Source organism: Chaetodon auriga, chromosome 19, assembly GCF_051107435.1.
Source record: "Chaetodon auriga isolate fChaAug3 chromosome 19, fChaAug3.hap1, whole genome shotgun sequence".
Lineage (NCBI taxonomy): Eukaryota > Metazoa > Chordata > Actinopteri > Chaetodontiformes > Chaetodontidae > Chaetodon > Chaetodon auriga.
In genome coordinates, this window is record NC_135092.1 from 2,727,547 (window position 1) to 2,749,761 (window position 22,215).

The window sequence follows — 22,215 nt, forward strand, 5'->3', positions numbered from 1 at the left end:
TGGACAAATAAAGGCAGGTGCATGACGGGGGTGAGATGCACAGGACTGGGTGCACGGTAAGAACACTACAGAATATGAGGACAAAGAAAGTAACAGCAAAAAGTCACGATCTGCAAAAGGATGCTCAAGACATAATTTATGCAACATGCCAACAATCATTCACGTGTGATAACAAGGTGAAGAAATGCACTGGGAACTAAGACGGAATCAAACAAAATCAAACACTCCTAAAACTAGTTAGAGTCAGGTTTCAAAGAACAGGAAGAGATGGATCATGTGACAACAAAATGGAGACGATGATGACGGGGTTAGTTTTCTGATCACAAAGCAGGACAGGAGCTACGGGAGAGACGATTCAAAACGACGACTGGGATGGACTAGTTAATCTTACCTTGATAGTATTAAAGTTAGCCGTTGTTTGAACAGCCAAGCGTATATTCTATTATCAAAGGTGAACGAAACATGGCAGAAAGAAGTGGAGAAAGGGAGGAGGACAAAAACAGAAAAACACCACACCAGTCAAGAGTGTTTTGGAAACTCCCATGGTTCGTCTTCTCCCAAGACCAACCAAGACTTTACACCAGTCAGGACATAAGCACTGCAACCATGGCTAGAGCAGAACCAGTCAACCAGGCCCAAACATTGAATTATAATGAGTCAAACAAAATATCTGTAAATGACTGAGACATCTTGAGACGTAATTTTAAATTTATGGGATATTGAAAAAGGCTTGGGAGTTCCCAGGCTCCCAGCGGTCATATCAATATCTCATCATATTCCATGACGACATGAAGCATTAAGCCCATGCCAGTGAAATGTCTCATTTAGCATGATTGCAGTAAATTCTGGAAGTGACACACTAGTATCCAACATCAACCCAATGCTGAACAGTCATGCATACAGTATTAGATCAAGATTGACAGGCTGTCAAATCTTTGCAGTTGATGCATTTTGTCTAAAAATACATAAAACAACTAAATGTTTGAATGTATTTTCTTGATATAGATTAACAGTGTTAGAAGAACCTTACCTTCCATGGAGATGCAGTCTTGGAATCAGCTTCATCCTGTTCAAGAAATAAGGCATGATACATAAATTTCATTGCTGCAACATTTGAAATGTTTCTTAAATATCAAGCAAAATGTATGTTAGTTAGAAAAATGATTACAACTTTGCCAGGAGCAGCACCAAGCAGCTCTTGTTGCTGTAAATGGAAAAAAAACACGATCTCCATTAAAGCAAAGCCGAAGCATGGAAGATGGCTCAAACAGTTAAGCCAGGGAGGGAACGTACCTGAGCCTGAACCATGGGGGCTTCCTCAGCCATGAGACCTTCAGACTCCAGCTCAGATGCCACTTTGTTGATGTCCCTCAGGCGAGACTCATTGGCCTTCAGGTCCTGTGCAACACAAAAGAAAATCACACACTTTCTGTGAGACATGTGCAAATACTCTCAACAAATACACACAGTAGGCAAGAGTGTCATTAAGCAGACACAAGCAGAAATATCAGCACTGGGACTCAAGATCAGGTTACACTAGTTGCTTACAAATCAATTAAAGACCTAACATGATGTCATTCTGAAAATGACATTAGAATCAAGCTATACAGTCGCATTACAAGAAGCTAATATTAACTAGCTCAGGTGTTTTTTCCAGAATATCCATGTTCTGTTGCAGGAATAAGAAAACTTCAAAATTCTATTAAATTCAAAATCCCACTGACAAGTGTGCAAATAACTATAAACACAGTCTTCGAACATATTCCCCCCACAGTATTTTATGTGGTTCACTCTATATGTTGAAATAAAGACTGTATCGTAACAGAAATCGAATATGTACAAAGTACAAAGGTGGCTCAATGGGTAGTTTCTAGTTCAGACATCAGCCGGGTGGAGAGGACTGAATGTTGGACAGGTTCTTCGAAATCAAAGATTACAGCAACAAAAATGGGAAAAATGATTGTTAGGAGAGAATGTTAGTGAATTTTATTAATTTATTGGATATGGCCAAATCCGAGTTACACTGACACGGGTACCAGTAGTACTTTGAGTTTTTTGATTTGATGTGACGTATCAAAAATATATGTATAACAGGTCATACACTGAGAAAAAGAGGGTAACCTGGATGTGATGTCATGCCTTTGGTTCGTGAGCGGTATTACCTTCTGGAAGTCGTCAAACTTCTTCTGCAGGACCTCGACCTGCTCCAGGTCAGAGCCAACCTCTTCATTAGTGAGGGCGCTCTCCTTCTCATTGATCCACTGCTGGAGCTCATTGGCCTCGCGGAACAACATGAACTTCTTGCAGCTCTTCTCCAGCATGTCCTTGCGTTTTTCTCCCAGCTCCAACAGAGTACCATACCTTGAAAGAGTTGCAACCACATAATCAAATCAAATGACCTAAGGTGTCTTCAAAACTTATCATCCCTCTTTTACCATGGCCCAAGATGAAAAATGACTGTAGAGAATCTGCCTGCCAGGAAGTTCCATTTATGGCCAGTGATGACTCATTTTTTTTGGGTAAAAACTGATTGTTCTCAGAATCAAAACTGCACTATCACTCCTGTAGTGAAAGAGTGTAGAAAATCATTCTGATAAACAATAAGTCATGCCATGTCTCTGACATATTATACCAAAATGAGCAATCCAAAATAATAATAATGATAATGATGACTGATGATGAAAACACTCATTTTTGTTGAAGCCCTAAACTGCTGCCATTAACTTGAGAAACTTCTGATTGTTTAAGCAACAAGAACTTGACTTCAGTGCCTAGGCAAACACTCAAACTTGGAAAACATCCTGATATGAAACAGTATGCCGTCACTAAGTCTGCAACCCTTTGAAATGAACTCATTTCATGCTCTCAGAAAAATAACATAACATATTTTTTTCAGACAGATCTTAGGTCAACTCAAACACTGATATGCCTGTCCACACATGCCTCATGAGCAGACATAGGGTGTCCTCACAGCGTTTTATAGTGGGTGCAACCCACCGAGACTGACACAGCTGCTAACATTTTTACAGAATAGAATACTAGACTCATTAAGCTTCAAAACGTTTGCTTCACAAAAATTAATCACAGCAACACTTTAGATGTATAATGAGTAAGAAGTCATTATAAATCAACTTTTATCAAATACTGGGTTTGTCTATATGTTGAATAACATTTCCTAGATCAATGTATGACCCAGCAGATTTCAATCATGAATCTCTGAGGCACTAGCATCATAGCAATTTAATTATTTAGCAATTATGACAGCTAATTTCTTTGGCAAACACCCTGAGGCTTGGACAGAATGACACAATACAAAAATGAATCAAAGCCCAATACGTGCAGAACAGAACAGCTTATGACATGAACATCCATAGGAAAGCCTGGGATGACAAAGATGGGAAAGGTGTGCATCACAGGTACTTCTATCCCTGTACTGAATAGAAGACAAGGGTGAAGTAGACACAGTTTTACACAACTTGACGGTTTTTGGGGTTGGGAGGGATGTAAAACTGCTGATGATATTTAGTGGCATCACGATCACAAGAACACCCAGAGGGACGCTGGTTCCTACTCACAGCTCTTCCACCTGCTTCATGCGTACAGACACACTGCAGGCCTCCTTGGTGACAAGCCTGCTCAGTGGCAAGGCAAGGCGAATGCACATCAAGACAAGATTAAGTTGTTAAGTACAGCAAGAAGACAGAAAAAGAGGCCAGGGTCAAGGTCATTAGTGTTAAAAATCTGAGCAGAGAATATGATTTGACGGAAGTAGAGAAGGGTTAAAGTGCACAGAAAAGACTGAACACTTAGAGGAATAGGAGAAATGAGTTAGTAAAGTGCACTCAGATGATAAACTGAACAGGTTATGTTGAGGGTTTCTTACTGATTCTCAATCTGGTCTTGGCGTAGTGCAATGCTGCCGTGCTCATCCAGCAGGTTTTCCCTGGAAGAGGACTGGGTGGGGTCTAGTTTCTTCACATAAGCAGCAGGAACAAAGCCTTGACGATCGTTCACCTCCACCTTCCACCAATCCTGCAGCAAGGAGGAGATGCAGAAGGAGTAATTAAAGCAAGTGATGTTGATGAGATACTTTCATCATTTTGTTACTGGTTACTGCACTGTTTTTAGGTAAGTCCTTCAACGGCTGTTTCAACAGGTCCAATGAGATCTAATAAATAGTGTCTGACTTTCCAATCTCTGATACTGTATATCTTACTCTTTTGTGCTGTGCTATAGGACTATATTGTTGTCCAAGAACTACTAAAACTGTTGCACTATTATTCTTTCATTAGGGAAGTCAAAGTATTGAGAGATAGAGAGACATACATATTGTTGCTTTTCACCAGCCTTATCCTTTTAACACTGATGCATTAGAAAGTTTGGCTTAATTTGTTGTCTTGAATTTTTTTAAATATTCCTCAAGGTTAAGTTTCATTTTTGAAACTTTTTGAAACTCCAAGCAGCATGTACATGATCTCCAATTCAATACATATTCAGCTGGTCAGGTTCATTTCTGCCTTCAGTTCATGGTGCAGTCAGACTGTCTATTGTACACGGAACTGGTTTTATCTGTACCTTGTTGGTGCTGTTGAGCAGGGTCAGGATGTCCCCCTTCTTCATGGTAACTTCACGGGGACTCTTCTCCTGGTAGTCATACAAGGCCAGGACCAGCTCCTTACCAGTCTCATCATCAGTTGGCGCCACTTGTTGCTGTTCAGTGAAACAAAAATTCTGAGTCACCTCTTTGAACCCCCAGTTTAATCCGAAGACAGTTTCATTTCAAAATCACTCCCATGGAGCTGAGCACATGTGCAGAGCTGAGGCTAAAGTGTGAAGAAGGACTGAGTTTTACCCTGCAGGACTGGGCCTGTTCCTTCAGGGACTGGATGCTGCTGCCGTAGGCACTCAGGTCAGACATCAGAGCCTCGTGCTTCTTCAACAGAGCCTGCGGGAGAAAAACTATTCAGCTTCAAAGTGCATTTGTCACAAAGGCATACACAGAAACAAGAGGATTGATCGTGTCACATTTACTGCACAAAATGAGGGTGGAAACACAAAAAGATGATATATAGTACAGATATATAGAAATGATACAGGTATATTGTATATTTTAATAACAAGTACATGATAAATGTATGGCAATGTCTTAGACAACATTTTGATAAAACCAGTCCATTCATGTACCTCAGCAGAATCCTCATCTTTGCCATAGTCTGGGCTCCCCACGATAGGCTCCTTCTCCCTCATCCAAGACTCGGCCTCATTGGCATCTGCAAAGTACTGCTGGGCCTGCAAAGAGTCCTCCAGATCCTGCCTCCTCTGGGATGCCTTGGCCTTCAGTGTGTCCCAGCGTCCATGGAGCTCAGTCAGCTTCGCTTTCACATCCTCCCCAGCAAAGTGCCCTGGGAACACAAGAGTGATGAACATTTTGCACGTTGGGACAATATTTCACTTACAGAAATCTTAGAGACAACGCCAAACACAGCTTGGAATTTAACTGAATACCTTCCTCCACCATGGCCTCTCCTTTTTGGGTGACAGCCTTAATGCGAGGCTCATGGCCGGTGATCTCAGCCTGCAGGGCCTGGTGTTTCTTCAGCAAGTTCTGGACACCAATCAGGTCTTTGCCTAAGGAAGACAGCATGAGAAACTTTTTTTATAACTTCAATCACCATAAAGATCTGAGGGTGGTGGTTTTACACTTTACAGTACTGGATAAATGTAGTGGCCTGTAAGTTTTACCTCTGTTAGTAGAAGCAGCGATGGGCTCTTTCTCACGGATCCAAGTCTCCTCGTCCTCCACATCTCTGAACAGCTGCTGGAGCCTGAGAGAGTCCGACAGTTTCTGCTTGCGTGCAGCCATGGGCTCACGCAGAGCTTCATAGCGTACCACTAAAGCTTCCTGTTTCTTGCGGATGTTGTCAGCATCAAAGTGTCCAGCCTCTTGGAACTGACGCGCCTGGATTGTTATGCCATCAATACGATCCTGAGAAAGAATTATTCATACATTTGTTATTCCACTGTGTACCAAAAAGCTGTAGCATCAGTTGGTATCGGATATGCTTTCATGATTGGTATAAGACATTGAGTACCTGGTGAGCAGCCACATCAGCCTCCAGCAGTGCATGTTTCTTCTGCAGGTTCTGGACACTGGTCAGGTCTTTCCCATAGTCGTCTGAAGCCAGGTGGCCCTCCACCTCATACAGCCACAACTCAATGTCCTCCACATTCCTGTTGAACTGCTGCTGCTGGTTGGCCTCACGGAGCTTGATGCCTAAAATAAAATGTCAGACAGCAAATTTACAATCTAAACTCAGCTCAGACTGTGCTCCTATCAGTAATGGGGTGCTACAGGGATCCACTCTCAGTCAATTGCTTTTTATATCATAGTAAATGGCAGGGACATTACACCTCTTCCTATGCAAAACATCCATATATTACACCTGAGTAAGTTTAATATTATATTCTAGAAATATTACTGTTACTATCTAAGCAAGATTAAGTGTTTTGGCATGAAAACACACACACAATTTGACCAAGTATCCTGTATAATAAATACATGTCTGACATTGGTAATAAACCAAGTTGATTGAAAATCAGTAGGAAATTCACGGAGTTAGGATGATTTTTATTGTGGACAGACCTCCTGCCTTGGCAGACTTACATGCATAAGAAGCTACAGCTTCCCTATACCAATATGGCAGACATTCCCAAGAAATTGTTTGATTTGGTGTTGGATGTGTGAATTCACAGGCTGTTTTTACAGTTTTATTGCACTGTACAGCCCTGAAAAAAATCTACAGCATATTGGTCATGTGGCTGTTTTGACTATGAATGTTTCTTGTTCTCAGATCTCCATTAAAAATGAGACATCAATCAGAATAATTGATTTAAAATTACTTAATTTTAAATCAATTATTTTAAAATCTAAAATTACTTAGCAGTACTAGTACCATAGTACTGCTATATTTGATTGAAAATTTGACATTTGACAATATCAAATTAAGACATAGATGAAATCAAGTCTATTCATATAGATACATCCATACATTCATAAATAATCTTCAGGTCAGTGAAAAATTGGTGGACCCAAGCTTTTCCTGTAGCCAGTACCTTTGAGCTCTGTGGCCTCCAGCAGTTTCTTCCACTGGGAGCTGACCTCTTCCATGCGGCCAGCCACCTCAGTAGAAGCGTAATGCTTTCCATCCAGCAGCTCCTGGCCAGACTTCTGCAGGGCATCGATGCGGCTCTGATTAGCTGACAATTCTGCTTCAAAAGCCTGGTGTTTCTGCACCTTGCCTTGCAAGTTGGAGGGGTCCTGTTGTCAAGAGAGCAGAGGCACAGAGGTTGGCGAATGGGAAGATCAGAAACAATGAGTGTAACATTGTTATTTACAAAGACATTTCAAAATGGAAAAATCTTTGATAAGCTACCTTGTAAGCCTCATCTGTAGCGGTCTTCATCTTCTCATTGATCCAGCTCTTGAGCTCATCAGAGTCCCTGAAGAACTGCTGCAGGTGGAAAGAGTCCTCCAAGGCAGCACGACGAGACTGAGCACGCTCATGCAGGGCGTTGCGGCGGCTGAGCAGCTGTAAATGTGCAACAGAAGAGAAGACATGTTGCTTTTGGTTCACACTGAAAGAAATGACAAAATACTGGCTGCTACCTTAGCATTCAGTGTTCATGGTACAGCTGACAGCAGTACTTACAGCATCTCTGCGGGTAGCCACGTCCTCCTTGGCATAGTGGTTGTTCTGGATTAGTTTGGTTGCAAACTCATCCAGGGCCTGGAGATATGCAACACATAGAGATTCAAAGTGTATCCTATTTCAAAAAAATACAACTATAGAAGCAACTGCATAAAATCTGGCTGTGACTATACAACTTTCTGACTGGAAAGTGAATTACACAAGTGGACAAACTGGAGTAACTTACAGTGATCTTCTCTTCCTGGGCACTAAGTGACTTCTCAAAGTCCTCATGTTTCTTCAGCAGTGCCTCTACACTGTCCAGGGAGTCACCAAGGTCTTCATTCAGAAGGAAAGCCTATACAATGAACAACACACAACATTAAAAACTGTGACATCACACAGGTTCTGCATCTCTTTGTCGCTCCCCACTTGTTACATTGCATTGCTGCTTATCATTTGTGATGCGATCTGGGAAAACCTGTTGGATGTCGCGCTGGCACTTTTCCAGGAAAACGTGAAAATAGGTCGAAAGTGAAAATATTGGTGAAATTGGGTTTTCATTAAATTATTATTTTACAACATCTTGTCTATCATTCCTGAAAATATCTCATTATATTTCGCTTGTTTAATATGTTAAAAACATTATTTAAATTAGGCACGCTGTTTGTTGTTATCTCCTACGAATGAAAAACGAACAGTGCATGAAATCCGCCCCTAACGTGTTAGTCTACACAGCCTACGAAGACGATTTATCTATCATAGTTCATAGTACCAGAATAGACAATATGCACTGACTGAGGTAATTCTGTACTGAGAATAGGTATTGGTGTCAGATTGTGTGTCAGGTACCTCTTGTTTGCTCATCCAGTTGTCAACTTGCTCAGTATCCCTGTAGAAGAGCTGCAGGTCCATGCACTGCTCATACTGCTGCCTGCGAACCTCCCACAGCTCCAGCAGAGACTCCTTCTCCTCAGAAAGGATGCCCAGCTACACACAAGACAGCATTATAAATATGAAATGTAAGAACATGGTAATTGTGCATGCTGGTATAGATACAGTAAGATACTATAACAGAAAAGTACAGTCTGGTGGCTGTCATGGTCCTACCTTTTCCTTGACCTCCTCAGAGGCATAGTGTCCCGTATTGAGCAAGGCCTGGCCAGATTCATCAGTGGCTCTAAAGCTGTCCTCATGGGCATCAATCTCTCCCTGGGAAACAGAAAGGAAAACCACTTAACAGAGTCACATTACTTCTTGTTACATGTGAAATAAATGTTTGTATTCAGCTTTTAAAAGGACAAAGTTATGGCCAATTTAATGGACCTTGTGTGTTTTCAGAGATTTTACCTTATGCTCCTGGTGGCGGTCTAGCAGAGCCTCAGCTCCTGCCACATCATTGGCCAGCTCATCAGCATTGATCAGGGCTTTCATCTCTGTCACCCAGCTGGTCAGATCCCTGAAGTCAGCAGTGAAACGCTGCAGACTGAAAGAGATTGTCACAAGAGGGCAGAAGTGAGCAGACTTCTGTGGAGAAATGTTTAACAGTGTGGCACTCTAGTGCGGCCTTATATACCCTCTATAATGTCACTGAGTTAATATCTTATGTGGAAAAGCAGTTTTCATATTATTATTATTATTTTTAATATCAGCAGCATATTTGATCTATCGAACAAACAAGTAAAGTAAGTTTATCACCAAGCTGTGTCTGGTATTTTACCGGTAGGAATCATTCAGGCGGGCGTGGCGTTCAGCGGCCAGAGTGCGAATCTGCTCCCAGTTGGTGACCAGTTCGTCCTTCTTCAGATGGATCTGGGAGGCATTTTGGGGATGTGTCTGCTGCAGGCGCTCTGCATCTCCACCCAGTGTGTTGACCTGATTGAAAGAGAGGAAAAAGGGGAGAAATACAGCAAGAGTTTACAAAAGTTTTTAACTTGACGGTATACATGTGGACATTCAGTAGTGCACGTTCTTGCCTTATCCTCCAGGGCAGCCAGGTCTCTCTCCAGACCCTCGTGTTTGCGAAGCAGAGCTTGCACACTGGCCAGGTCACGACCAAAGTCATCAGAGGCCATCAGCTGCTCCTTCTCCTTGATCCAACTGATGGTCTCGTCCACATCCCTGTAGTTGGAATCAAATACACAGTTTTGTATTTACACCATGTCAAAATGCCATTTCTTACATATACATTGCACACACAGTGAGCAAAGGTTGTCTCCATGTTGTCTGATTTGGGTTACCTGTTAAAGCGCTGCACCTCAGCAGCCCCAAACAGCTTGCCCTGCCTCTGCTGGGCCAGACCCTTCAGGCGCTGCCAGGCTGCGTTGACCTCATCCTGCTTGCGAACTATGAGCTCAGCCTCGGGATGGGCCTCCTGTATCAGCTTGGTTGCCAGCTGATTCACCTCATTCACACGTTCCTCGTGGGCAGCCAGGTCAGTCTGGAACTCCTCAAACTTCTTCTGAAGGAGCTCCACATGCTCCAGGTCCTGGCCCAACTCCTCAGAGGTGGCCATGGCCTCCTACAGGTGGAAATGGATGAACAACATTGAGGGGAATATCAAAGTCCTTTCATGTAAACAGTCAGGTTTACAAAAAGGTTTGAATATGAATAAGGTAATTTATCAAAAAGTCAAAATGTCAATCAAGGTGGCACACTTTAAGATTTGTAACATTTTAACAACAGGCACAATTTTATCCCTCCTACGACTAACTGAACTGGATAACCTCACAATTCAGTTAACTTCAACACTTAGCTTTCACTTCATTTGTCATAACTCGTTCAGATTAATTGATATAATTATCCTCAGGCTATCTTAAAGCCTTTTAGCTTCCAAATCCAATTGCCATTTCCTTCAAATGAGGACAGATTTGTTTTGTTTTTGTTAGAGCAGCTGAAGAGCAAATATGGAAACAGCATTTCCTTGATTCTGCCAAATAGCTAGAAGAAAGAGGAAATACGAAAAGAATGCTCCACAACTCAGAAATATATGAAATACTTGTTCTCTCCAGTAGCAACATTTTCCACACATGCCATTTTTCTTTTTTTGTGACATTTTGCCAATGCAAACCGAACCTTGTCACTGATCCAGTCCATGGCATCTTCACACTCACGCAGGTACTGGACCAGTTTCTGGGCCTGCAGGAGACGCATGCCCTTCTCCTTGGTCCTCTGCAGCAGGAGGTCCCACAGGCGATGTAGTTCCTCGAGACGAGTCTAATGCACAGAAAGGAAGGGGAGGGATGTTTTTTTTGAATGTCAGTGTAAAGCAGAAAATTAATTGAGACATTTTGTTATCTGTATCAAAATTAGAAAAGTGATTCCAAGAGTTTTAAAGGGATCTACTAAGCTATCTGTTTGAAAACACCACCTCGAACCAAAAATATTTCCGCAAGCACCATTTCCTTATGAGCTGACCCACATGAATGCAAGAAAATGTCAGTCAATTTCCTGACAACAGAATGCCAAGAGGGGATAGTTTGTTGTGAAGAGCTGATCTGGAAGAATTTGCACAGCACTCAAGAGTCACGCATCGTCCACCGCAGCTCAACACCTACTTGTATATACTCAGCCATATTGACACTTGTAACTATGGGTCTCTGTTGTGTCCGGTAAGGCGTGTAGGACTAAATCAGATGGAGCAGGTTAACAGTGGACAGGATATCGAGAAAATATGCACATTTGTGATCACATCTTCATCATTGTGTGCCTTACTCGAATGGTCTCAGAGGCAAAGTGGCCTTCACTGATCATTAGGTTTCCAGTCTCGTCCAGTTTGATAATGGCCCCAGCATTGGCCTGAACTTCAGCTTCAAAGGCCTGATGTTTCTGCAGTTTACCCTGTGTAGTAGACATATGATATACGAAAACATCAAAAAAAAATATGGTATATAAACATATAAACACATGAGAACAATACTGAAAAACTCTGCTGTAGTCAAGAGCTTACAACTAGCGAAGGCTCAACCAAACACTTGATGGCATCTTAAAAATATAGATGAACAAAAGCTTATTTACATTGTGAACTGAGAACTCTGGTACGATACCAGTTTCACGTTAACAGTCTTATAGGGTAAAACACTGAACAGAGAAACATAAAAACCAGGCTGTCAAACCTGTAGGTTAGAGGGGTCCTTGTAGTTCTCATCAGAGGCGATCTGCAGCTTCTCCTGGATCCACTTCTCCAACTCATCTGCATCACGGCGGAAGAACTGAAAGCGGTAAGAGTCCTCCAGCTTCTGTCGCCGCATAATCGACAGCTCCTTGAAACGCCGGTAGCGGTCCAGCACCTGCTGCCGGCGCTCCTGGATGTCTTCGGCTGTCTCCAGCACTTTGACCCCTGCAGTGTCCATTTTCTGGAAACACACCATTGATAAGGCATAAGTAAATTCAGGGTTAAATTGTTTTGGTTTTTTTTCTTTTTTTTTTACTATATTGGTTTTAATTACACTAATGACAGCTCAACAGATTTGTGCAGAAAAGCAGCCATAGTAGGTGAATTATTATAGTCAAATGAATTTATTTAGGTGACTTTTTTGGGGGGGGTTTCTTGCCTTTGTTGAAAAGACAGTGACAGAGCAGAGGGCTGGGGGACAGGGGGGGCAACATGCAGCAAAGCGCCACAGGTCGGAATTAAACATGGGCTACTGTGATTAAGTCACAGTATCAAGGCATGGGGTGCACACTCTACCAGGTAAGCTACCTGGGCACCCCTAAGGTGATAATTTTAACATTTCACCTGCTCATGCCACCTAAATATTAACATTGTATGGATAACACTGGCTCAATAATGGGAGATGTCAGACAAGCAATCTAGTCTATACAATAAGATAGCTCCTCCTGCAGTGTCTATTTCAATAGGTTTGTGTATAATTCATGATATCTGAACAGACTCCTCCAACAATGCAGGCTTTTCTCCAAGTTACACTCAATCCTCACTTTTTACAATTCTGAATCACAAAAGACGCCATACCATTTATACACATTACCCAGCTGGAGAAAATGTCATACAATAAGGCTCATCACACTCATTTTGACATTTCTATCTATGCCTTGTGCAGTTTCTCTCAAATCTATTCACAACTATTTTCAATGAGTACAAAGGAGAGAGAGGGCATTGTATGTGTCTCCAGGACCCTGAACTTCTACAACTTCTCCTTAAACAGAAACTTGGCTTGAAACTATGAGGCAGGATATAGAGCAAAAGACTGTTTGTCTAAACAAAAATCCCCCATCCTGTCTCAAGCTGAGCAGCCAAGGGGCCAACAGCTGAAATGGTAAAATACCAAAGAGGGGTGGGGGCGGAAATTCCTCATGCATTCGAACAGTTACCAGGCTTCACTACACAATGGGATTGCAGCAGTCAGCTTCTCTGTCCACTGTGCCTGTGGCCCCATGGCCAGTATGGACTCAAATTGTGGGCAATGTCTAGCTATGAACCTCGATGTTGAACAGGCACCCACACCAGCTTAATTTCTAGTAATGAGGCTATCAATAGAGCATGGGCTGCATTGAAAATGAAAACCATTCAGAAATTCAAAATTAAAGAAATTATCAGTGAAGCTAATTAAGGTCTGGTTGCTGATGGTTTTACCAGATTGCAACTTTCACTCTGTGGTTATCTGGTGGCTTGAATCAATGAGAAATTCAAAAGAGCTCTCTGACTTAATCCATCAATAGACAGACACAAAGACAAAGAAAGAGATATTGATCTGTCTAACTACACCAAGGTCAACCAAACCCTGAACATAATAGCCGACATCCAAGCTGAGATCGGGGTGGGGCTAGGGGTGTGTGTTGAGTGTGTCAGGCCCAAATGTAGATGAACATGGGTTTTTGTTGATGCTGCAGACAGTGAGACAAAAAGCAATAGATATGGGACAGCCTCCTGGTCCATGTCTGCACTCAATGGGAGGATTAGTGGAGTCAGCAGTGTGGGGCTTTTTAACCAGAGCCAGAGAACAGAGATGCTTTGGTCCCTAGAGGCATCATTAGTTTTCCAGACACACAAGCGTCCCACTGAGCCCACACACACAATATAGTATCACCAAATATACTGTAAGCCGATTAGAGGCATCAACCCACTGCCTGAAAAAAACTGACCACTCAAAATGCTAGCCAACGCCCCTCCCCCCATCTCCTAACTTGCCCCAGTTCACAGAGGGCATCAATCATCTCAGGGATTTAACTGACCTCAGCCTCATTCCGCTCAGTGATGTCAGCAATAGGAGACAGACAAATGTACCTGAAACTTGCTCTGTCTTTCACTCCATAGGGTTACACATACTTGTATGATTGGGATCATTTTTTTGCCATCTGCATGGTAGCGTCGTTAGATGCTGACTGACACTTAGCATGAACTTGTTGTCCATCTATTTAGTCTCAATTTGTGTAATGGCACACTACTGTACTGGGTGATAATGCTAATAACATCTGTTCAAACCAGAATGTACCTACAGAAAATTACACAAACAAATATTAATGTGAAATTACTCTCACATCACAAAATCACAAAAGACATTCAAAGCCATCTGGTGTGAACAGTTTCAAAACTGGAATGACACAGCACACCTTTACAACCATGTGACATGAGTTCAATGTAAGCATGACTATGCTTTAAAGAGGGCTAGTTACCATATGCATTGAGGGGTAATAGGGACAAATAAATATCTGGATCAAAAGAAAGTCTGATAGTAACAAGAGTGGAATTTAATGACTCCCTCACCTTTAGTATTTCCAGTGAGAGTGTGTCTGACACAGAAAAATGTGCTACAAGTGTGACAGGACAACTCTGGACAATGTCTGGACCTGATTCTGCAGACATTGTGGGGAGTTAATAGAATATAGTTGCTCTATATTTAGGGCAGGCAGTGTGATGTAACAATCCAGCTGTCTCGCAAGGTTGGAAGATTCCTGAGAGCGACAGTTGGTAGCGATAACGCAGCTCTATTGCATCTCTGCTGTTCTCATTTGGAACCTCGATGCTTCCATTTTTAAAGAAAGTTAGCTTTACTGTTTTGTTCTTTTTTAACTTAAGTGTTGTCTCGTGTGAGGTAGTTGTTTTTAATTCATTTACAAAACAATTACTACACCGTGATACATACCGTTATCGTGAAGTAAAATTACATATACTGTGATAGAGTGATTTCGCCTCATCCCTACTTCTAAATTAGGCTTTTTATTTTTAACTGAGTCCTGGCTGTCGCCTGGCAACCACAGCCAGTTGCTTGAGCTATGCAACTGGCTGTGGTTGCCAGGCAACTCAATCAGAGACAATAATTCAATTCTTGTCTCTGATCACCTTTGTATCAAGTTTAACGCTGTGTTCCATGTTGCCCCGAAACACCTTACCCGTAGCATATGTTCATGTAAACAAACACAGTGTTTCAAAATTTTCATCAAATTTTGGCCAAGGCCTGAGAAATCATACTCCATCTGAATTCAACCCAATGTCAACAGCTTTAACAATCTGATATAGCTACAGCAGTCAGCTTGCAGACTGCAACCAAGTGAATACCCCGCGCCTCACCCTCCCTTTCCAAGCATGTCAGAGAACCTTTGGTGGCCCCTACACTGAAAACTGCAAAAGGCTCTGGAGCCAGTGTTTGGTTTGTCTGTTCTGGGCTACTGTAGAAACATGTCAGTGAAACATGGTGGACACTGTGGAAGAGGACCTGCTCCCTCTGTAGATATAAAGAGCTCATTCTAACTGTAATGAGGACACAATTTTTAGTTTCAGGTGAACATACACTAATGAAAACATGTATGAATATTATATTTCATTTCTGCCATATTCTGCCAATAAATCTTACACACTGGTTCCTTAAATTGAAAATATCTAGAAAATGAGACAGAATTAGAGCAGAGTTGCTTACAGCTCTCTGACACCCCTAAATACAGCCCTGCAACTGGTGATAACAGTTCCTCCCATCTTGTATCAGGAGATAACGGCTTCGCTCTCTTCACCTCACTGCTGCTTCTGAGCGGGCTTTCTGCTCACTCCAACAAACACCCACACACACTGATATCAGCCAGCAGTACTATCAGCTTCTATTCCATTGATGGCTATAGTCATATAACACTTACTCACTTCTTCCATTTCTTACAGGCATATTTACAATGGAATGCTGGGCTGGAACTTCGAAATATGTCAGTTGCATGTGACTCTCAAAGTCATCACCCTTCCAAAGTCCAATTATCCACTTTTAAAGGCACAGAAGCAGCAAACGTTTGGAAATGATGCCAAAAAAGGTGGCTGTAAGGCAAAATTATTTTTTATTGTATTGTATTTTATTATTTTATGCAACAATTACTCGAGGAACTTGAGCAACTGGAATATAAAATGTAAGTCTACACCTTTGCCTTCATGCAGTATGCATGAATCTAAGCAGACCCTGCCTCTATCTCCACCCAACCCTCCACCGTACAGGTTCCAGTCTGCTCATCAAACACACAAACATCATCAGCAGTTTAGCTATCTGACATACAGTTTTGAGTAATGTTTGCTGTAGCTTTCTTAATCAACACCCTCGAGTCATATGAAGTGTCCTGTCAGCATGTGACATGAATCATCAAATAACTTGGCAGGCTAAGTGTCTCCAGGATAAATGGATGGATATAAATTTTTTTGGCAAAACAGTACTCTGGAAAAAGGCTAGTGCAGGCTCCACTCTGGCTCTTGGATTTTCAGATCATTTGGTAACACACTGAAGGCTCAACACTTCTCTTTTTGCAACTTTGCAACTGAAAACAGAACACGTCTTCTGCTGTTGCTTTCAAAATTATGAAACTTAATTACTGACATGTAGCTACACTTGGCTTCTCCTTTGATACCCCTCAATTCACTGCAGTCCTATCCTGCAAGCTGATGGGATTGGTTCCTTAGGTACATGCAGTATGAAACCCTGGCTGTCTGTATCTGTATCTGCTCTCCATTTGGTTTAGGTGAGGGGTGGCACTTGGGTAGAGTGTGCAGGAGGAGGACACATCTGCAATGATGGCTGTGTATGCATTGATATCAATACTATATGTATTTGGACATATAGGCAATGTGAACGAAAGAGTGAAAAGAGTGCAAAGCAGCTACACTCATCAACTCGCCCACTCGCTTGCGGTGTAGTGGGGTAGCAGTACATTCACTGTTAACTGACAGAGCATAAATACAGCTTAAGGGATAGCTCCCATTGTGGATGCCAAATCTCTACCAGTGGACACATTTTCACCATTGCACCGTATATACCGTCATACCACCAAGCCCTACTCAGACATGGCATTAACTGCATATTTCATTCATGAATATGTCTTGAAGCATACAGAAAAACTCCATATGGACATGTTAACAAGGTCAAAAACTATATTTTCAATGGAGTGGGTCTTAGCGGGTCTTTAATAATATTTGAATATATTTTTGTTTACGGAAATCAACAATTGTTCATTCTAGAAACCTGGTCTCCTAATTTCTCTGTTCACTCTTGCTCTTAAAAATACTTTTCTTACCCAATGACTTTTTTAATCATCAGAATAATCTGTATCAATCATGACATTGCATAGCCTGGGCATCCATCTTTCATAATTTCTCTACAACAAATCAGGCATTTCTCAAACAGTCCTGCACAGATACATCTATTTAGAGACAACGGGTAGATCCCATGCTACCTCTAAGTGCTAAGAGAAAACTTGCTCTGATAGGAGAAACACTTAAGTGTGTAGGTAGTTGAATGGAGGGCAATGGCTATTGATTCACCCCATTAAAAGCATTATTCAGCATAAAACCTTTATCAAGGCCTATGCATCCTTCCTGGTAAACAACAGCTCAGTGCAAGTTCAATGAGGTCAGAGGTCAATTTGATAGACGTATAACAAAATCCATTATAAGCCGTGGAATTCAAGAGGCTGACCCTAAGTGCATGTTAAAGTTGCACTCCAGTCTGAATGCATTCACTTACTGAAAGAAGGTCATTTGCCAGGTACAGAATGTGTAAAGTAATTTAAAACACTGTTACAATGAAGCAAGGCTACACCCCAACATTAGACTCCATCTCAGAGACACAGCATGTTTCCAGTAGATTAATAGACTGGACTGACCTTCCCTAAATCTTCAGTTATCATCAGAGGTCCACAGAGGAGTGGATGAAGTCATTCACTTTGCTACTCCCAGTTACTATGGTGAACCATCTGTTATGACTGTCACACTGACGCCATACTGGGAGGACAGAAGTTTAAGGAATTCAGAGGAAATGGGAGAGTCTCATGAGACCAAGCAAGCCTATTTCCATACTAAGGAACAGAGGAGAGAGGATGATGAAAACAATGACATAACTGACTACACTACATCTTTTCCTTTTCCTCAAACTGAACTATGTACAACCAGCAGCTGGCTGCATCTCCATTTGCTTTACAGCATGGCCAGCCAGGAAACAAGTACTGAGGAATGAGTTTATCAAAGTAGATGCATCCGAAGATTTGTTACAAGTCTGTATGACAAAATATGTAATGTACAAATTCACAATAACTGTAAATAGCTAAATCGAGATTGTGAAGCAAAAGTGGTCAGCAATCACTTAGCAAGTTTGAAACCTTTAGCAACCAACTGCAGGGATTAACAAATATACAATCTGAAATTGAATCTACATAAACAGAATTTACAGAAAAGGGTTCTATAAAACACTCTATAAAGCACTCAATGAGAGCAGTAACTCAAATACTTAATACTTGCTGAGTCTTGGTCTGCAAAGGCTGACAAAAGCTCCTGTCCAGTCGGTTAGACCAGCCTGTCACTGCCCTGATAAGGCTGACAACTAGCAGGCATCAAGGAGTATGCAAACTCATCTCAATGTTTTTGGAAGGATTTTGGAATGCATGATATAGGATCACGCTACCTTAGTTTTGTTGTTGTTCTTATAAAGGTAGGATCACACTTGTATTTTCATGCAAAGAATATCACACCAACAAAAGACATGCAGTAAAAATCATCAGCCATCAACAAACATCATCTATTTTGATGTTTGAATGTATGAGAATAGAGTTATTTAATAATAAGCCAGGATAGTCCTAGCTGAGTATAAATTAAGGTCAACAGAAAAACAGACAAACGCATGCACCATTGAGATCATCAGCCACTTACCAAATAATCAGGACATTTAAATTAAACCAACATTACAGTTTGACAGATCTAAGATAAAAATTTGACAGGATGAAAACAGGACAACTAGCGCAAAACCAAAACGATACACACATCAGATTTTTCTCGTCTGGATCCTCAGGTTTCCTTGTATCTTGGCGGATCGGAGGGCTACATTTGTGGCGAAGTTATAGTTAGCAGCAGCATGTACATCTGTAGTACACTCCTTAACAGTCTGATAGTGATTGAAGAAACAAAGTCTCATCTACTACGCAGCACGAACAGACGCATTGCACCTGCAGTGACTATGCTGTACAAAAGAGCAAGCCAAGATGTAGCCCAGCCCATGCGTCTCTCCCTGCTCTGTACCTCCTACCCCTCCCTCCAGCTCTCTTCCAACCCTTTACTCAGCAAAACAGCATCATCACTGCCCTACACTTCTCTCGAATCTTCTTTCATACACGAACTTAAAGGCACACAGGCACACAGAAACACAGAAGCACACAGTGAGACAAACATGAATGTTACCTTGAGTTTGGGTTTAGTAAAGGTTGACATGTTGCGCATCTGTGTAGACTACTGTGTAGGGCATAACACTGATCATACAATGAATAAGAAACAATCAGCAGTGAGTAATCAGAATAAGAGGACGCTTTCACAGGAAGCATTATGCTTGAAGTTCATCATGGTAGTGTTTCAGCAGTCAATATAATCAACAATCAATGTACATTTGAGATGGAAACAATCTGAGTCTTCCATGGTAAACAGTCTTAATATGTCTGTAAAGTAGCTCATGCCAGCAGGACAATGACTTAGCAGGCTGTGCTGTATCTGCAGGTCCAACACCAACCCTGATAGCCCTGGAGACATGGAAGCCTATTTTCTATTTGGGTCATGGTCACCCTACAGTTACAATGGAAAAATAGAAATATGTAGGTTTTCATTCACTGTAGCACAGGCTCAGAGAGCTGTCCCATTTCACTTTCATCTTACTGCATCACAGCAACATTAAGTCAGCCTGCAGTGCTTACTTACACAGTCCAGAACTCTAGCAGAGGCTGGTAGTTCTGCCAAAGCTCACTAATGCAATTCTCCTGAGGGTCTGACAGATGGGTAAACACCCTTCATCACCCCAGAGTCTAAATCAACTGCTACCAAACAATAAGTCACGCATCATATACGATTTTGTCTGATCAAACTGACTGCAATTTGACATGTAATGATGGTGAAAAATGTCCTGTTTATCCGAGCTTAGAAAAGGCTCATTAATCAATGTTTGTGTTAATAATACTCTCATGTTCCCTGTTGCTGCCATTTTCCATTTTGCTTGCAGGAGTGCTTCAATCCGTTGCGTAGGTGTAAGAGCCAAATAACAAATATATGTCCTCTAAAGCAATGCAACAATACAAATCATCAGGTCAGTTAACTGCCCGGATGAATAGATAGATAAATCTATACTCATATTAAAAGGCGTAACTGCTCAGGCCATGGCCCAGGCCTGCGAAACGTGTGACCTTAATATTTAAAAGTGTGAATGCACACTGGCAACATTTAGACTATATACACGCAATATATTCAAGATGAATCCACTAAAAAGTTTCTGTATTGTTACTTTTCCAATGTTTTTTTTTTTTTTCTCCTAAAATAAATTGTATGCCCACCACATGAGCAACTGTTCTGAAGCTTACTGAAGGACTGCAGGTTGTATGTTTGGCAAAGAACATTTAATACACTCAAATCCATGAAACCCTTGCTTGGGATCTGAGTGTTCTCCACAGATACTATGGTACCTCTTTGACTCCCATGGTGCTTCATCACTGTCTTGTGGGCTGTATACTGCAGCTTTCTATTTAAATTCTCTCTAAGACTGGAGGGGCAGTTGATATGTGAGGAACTTGCCACCACCCTGACAAAGCTGCCAGGACAGTCAGCTGCAGAGGTGTGAGATAGCGCCTTCACGTTATGTGAGGTCCAGCTGTTTCTACTGTCTACATCCATTTTCATGCAAACTGTAAAGTTATACTATCTTTATGCAAACTATATTTCATCAGTGCTCTGCTGGAAATACCACAGCCTGATTAGAGCCTTAATTCACTCCTTAGAAACATGTAACACTAGCTCTCCACAACATATTAGTCACAACTGTGTCACAAATTGCTCAAGTGTGTATATGCGTCTACCAGACAACACGAGTTAATTATTAAGCGGCCATTGTCGTCCAGTGCATTTTAAAAATGCAGTGTAATAAGAGGACAGACAGCTGGGGCCATATGTCCAAAGGTATTCAGGGCGGGTCCCTTTCAGCCATGGCCGACAAGCCACTGTAGCCAACGACATAACCGTCCCATTTTTGATTCAGTGGTATTTAATTAATTGATTCAAAACTCAAAATGCAATTTACAGACTGTGAGTGAAGCCCTGTTTCAATGAATATTGTGAATAAGACTTGGTCGCTGCAAATGTACGTTGTAAACTAGTAGACATGTTAGCAGATAGCAGCTTGAAACAAACCTCTTGATTATATTCGTTAACTTGAGCATTTTATCTAAACGAGCAAAATCATAACGTTCACATTGTACTTTCAAGGTGGAAAACATAACAGACTTATACATTTGAAATCAACCATTTTGTGTGAATGCAGCGCAGGTCGACGGGCGTCAATGAAAGCTAACGTTAACTGAATGTCATTTGGTGGGGTGGCTAGTTTAACGATATAATAATATAATATCTAACATAACACACATGCAGCTTGAGAGGAAAGCTGCCATGCCTGGTCTGCATGGTCTGCTGGTCTGCGTTACCGACCGTAACGTTACTGTAAATATCACTCAACCAAAGGAACCCTTGCAGCTAGCTAACGTTAGCCATCGAGCTAACGCACCCATGACAGAGAGCACAAATTGAATTAACAGAACAGGGCAAGTCGGAATGCACGGTCTACACTGTGCAATGGATTTGTTGTAAAATAGCCGACTAAATAAAAATATAAACGTTTTTCGTACCTTTGTCTATCGTCTAAAGAGCTTACGAAATGGTGGTTATCCAGGCGGATCGAGGACGAAGGATGAGGGGCTGCTCTCGATGGTAGCTGTTTTTTTTTTTTTCTTAACCAAACGTGACGTAATTTCTGCAGCTGTACGGAAAGAGCCGATAAATACCGTAAGTAACCGAAACTGCATAACACTCAAATTGTGTTACCGCAAGAAAATATTCAAACGTTGAAGCGTATTATTATGATTATTATTATTATTATTATTATTATTATTATTATTATTATTATTATTACACTTTTTAATTATTTTATTGAAACATTGTGCTCCCATCCTTACAGTCAGAGACTTTATTGTTATAAAAGTATAGACTGTGGCACTAACAGTATACTGATTAAATAACTGCTTTCACACTGAA

At 41.5% G+C, this 22,215-nt stretch overlaps 1 protein-coding gene across 10 annotated transcripts in view; it reads right to left on the bottom strand.

Moving 5' to 3' along the window:
• The window catches only part of sptan1 (spectrin alpha, non-erythrocytic 1), a 35,882-nt gene extending 13,960 nt beyond the window's left edge, over positions 1–21,922 (bottom strand). For 2 of the 10 annotated variants that reach the window (XM_076758573.1, XM_076758571.1), the window contains exons 1-27: positions 21,810–21,922; positions 11,804–12,043; positions 11,403–11,528; positions 10,764–10,904; positions 9,929–10,209; positions 9,665–9,809; positions 9,409–9,563; positions 9,039–9,174; positions 8,799–8,900; positions 8,541–8,678; positions 7,936–8,046; positions 7,710–7,787; positions 7,434–7,589; positions 7,114–7,318; positions 6,093–6,274; positions 5,743–5,986; positions 5,506–5,628; positions 5,185–5,402; positions 4,853–4,945; positions 4,576–4,710; positions 3,884–4,032; positions 3,576–3,632; positions 2,163–2,361; positions 1,294–1,398; positions 1,172–1,204; positions 1,031–1,066; positions 392–439 (exon numbers count right to left, since the gene is read on the bottom strand). In XM_076758573.1, the coding sequence (XP_076614688.1) occupies positions 392–439; positions 1,031–1,066; positions 1,172–1,204; positions 1,294–1,398; positions 2,163–2,361; positions 3,576–3,632; positions 3,884–4,032; positions 4,576–4,710; positions 4,853–4,945; positions 5,185–5,402; positions 5,506–5,628; positions 5,743–5,986; positions 6,093–6,274; positions 7,114–7,318; positions 7,434–7,589; positions 7,710–7,787; positions 7,936–8,046; positions 8,541–8,678; positions 8,799–8,900; positions 9,039–9,174; positions 9,409–9,563; positions 9,665–9,809; positions 9,929–10,209; positions 10,764–10,904; positions 11,403–11,528; positions 11,804–12,040 (3,633 nt within the window). In that variant the 5' untranslated portion in view covers positions 12,041–12,043; positions 21,810–21,922. Of the gene's footprint in view, positions 1–391; positions 440–1,030; positions 1,067–1,168; positions 1,205–1,293; positions 1,399–2,162; positions 2,362–3,575; positions 3,633–3,883; positions 4,033–4,575; positions 4,711–4,852; positions 4,946–5,184; positions 5,403–5,505; positions 5,629–5,742; positions 5,987–6,092; positions 6,275–7,113; positions 7,319–7,433; positions 7,590–7,709; positions 7,788–7,935; positions 8,047–8,540; positions 8,679–8,798; positions 8,901–9,038; positions 9,175–9,408; positions 9,564–9,664; positions 9,810–9,928; positions 10,210–10,763; positions 10,905–11,402; positions 11,529–11,803; positions 12,044–18,921; positions 19,127–21,809 lie in introns of those variants that run through there. The other 8 variants (XM_076758572.1, XM_076758569.1, XM_076758579.1 and 5 more) reach the window with 6 other exon arrangements.
• Positions 21,923–22,215: the final 293 nt, after the last annotated feature.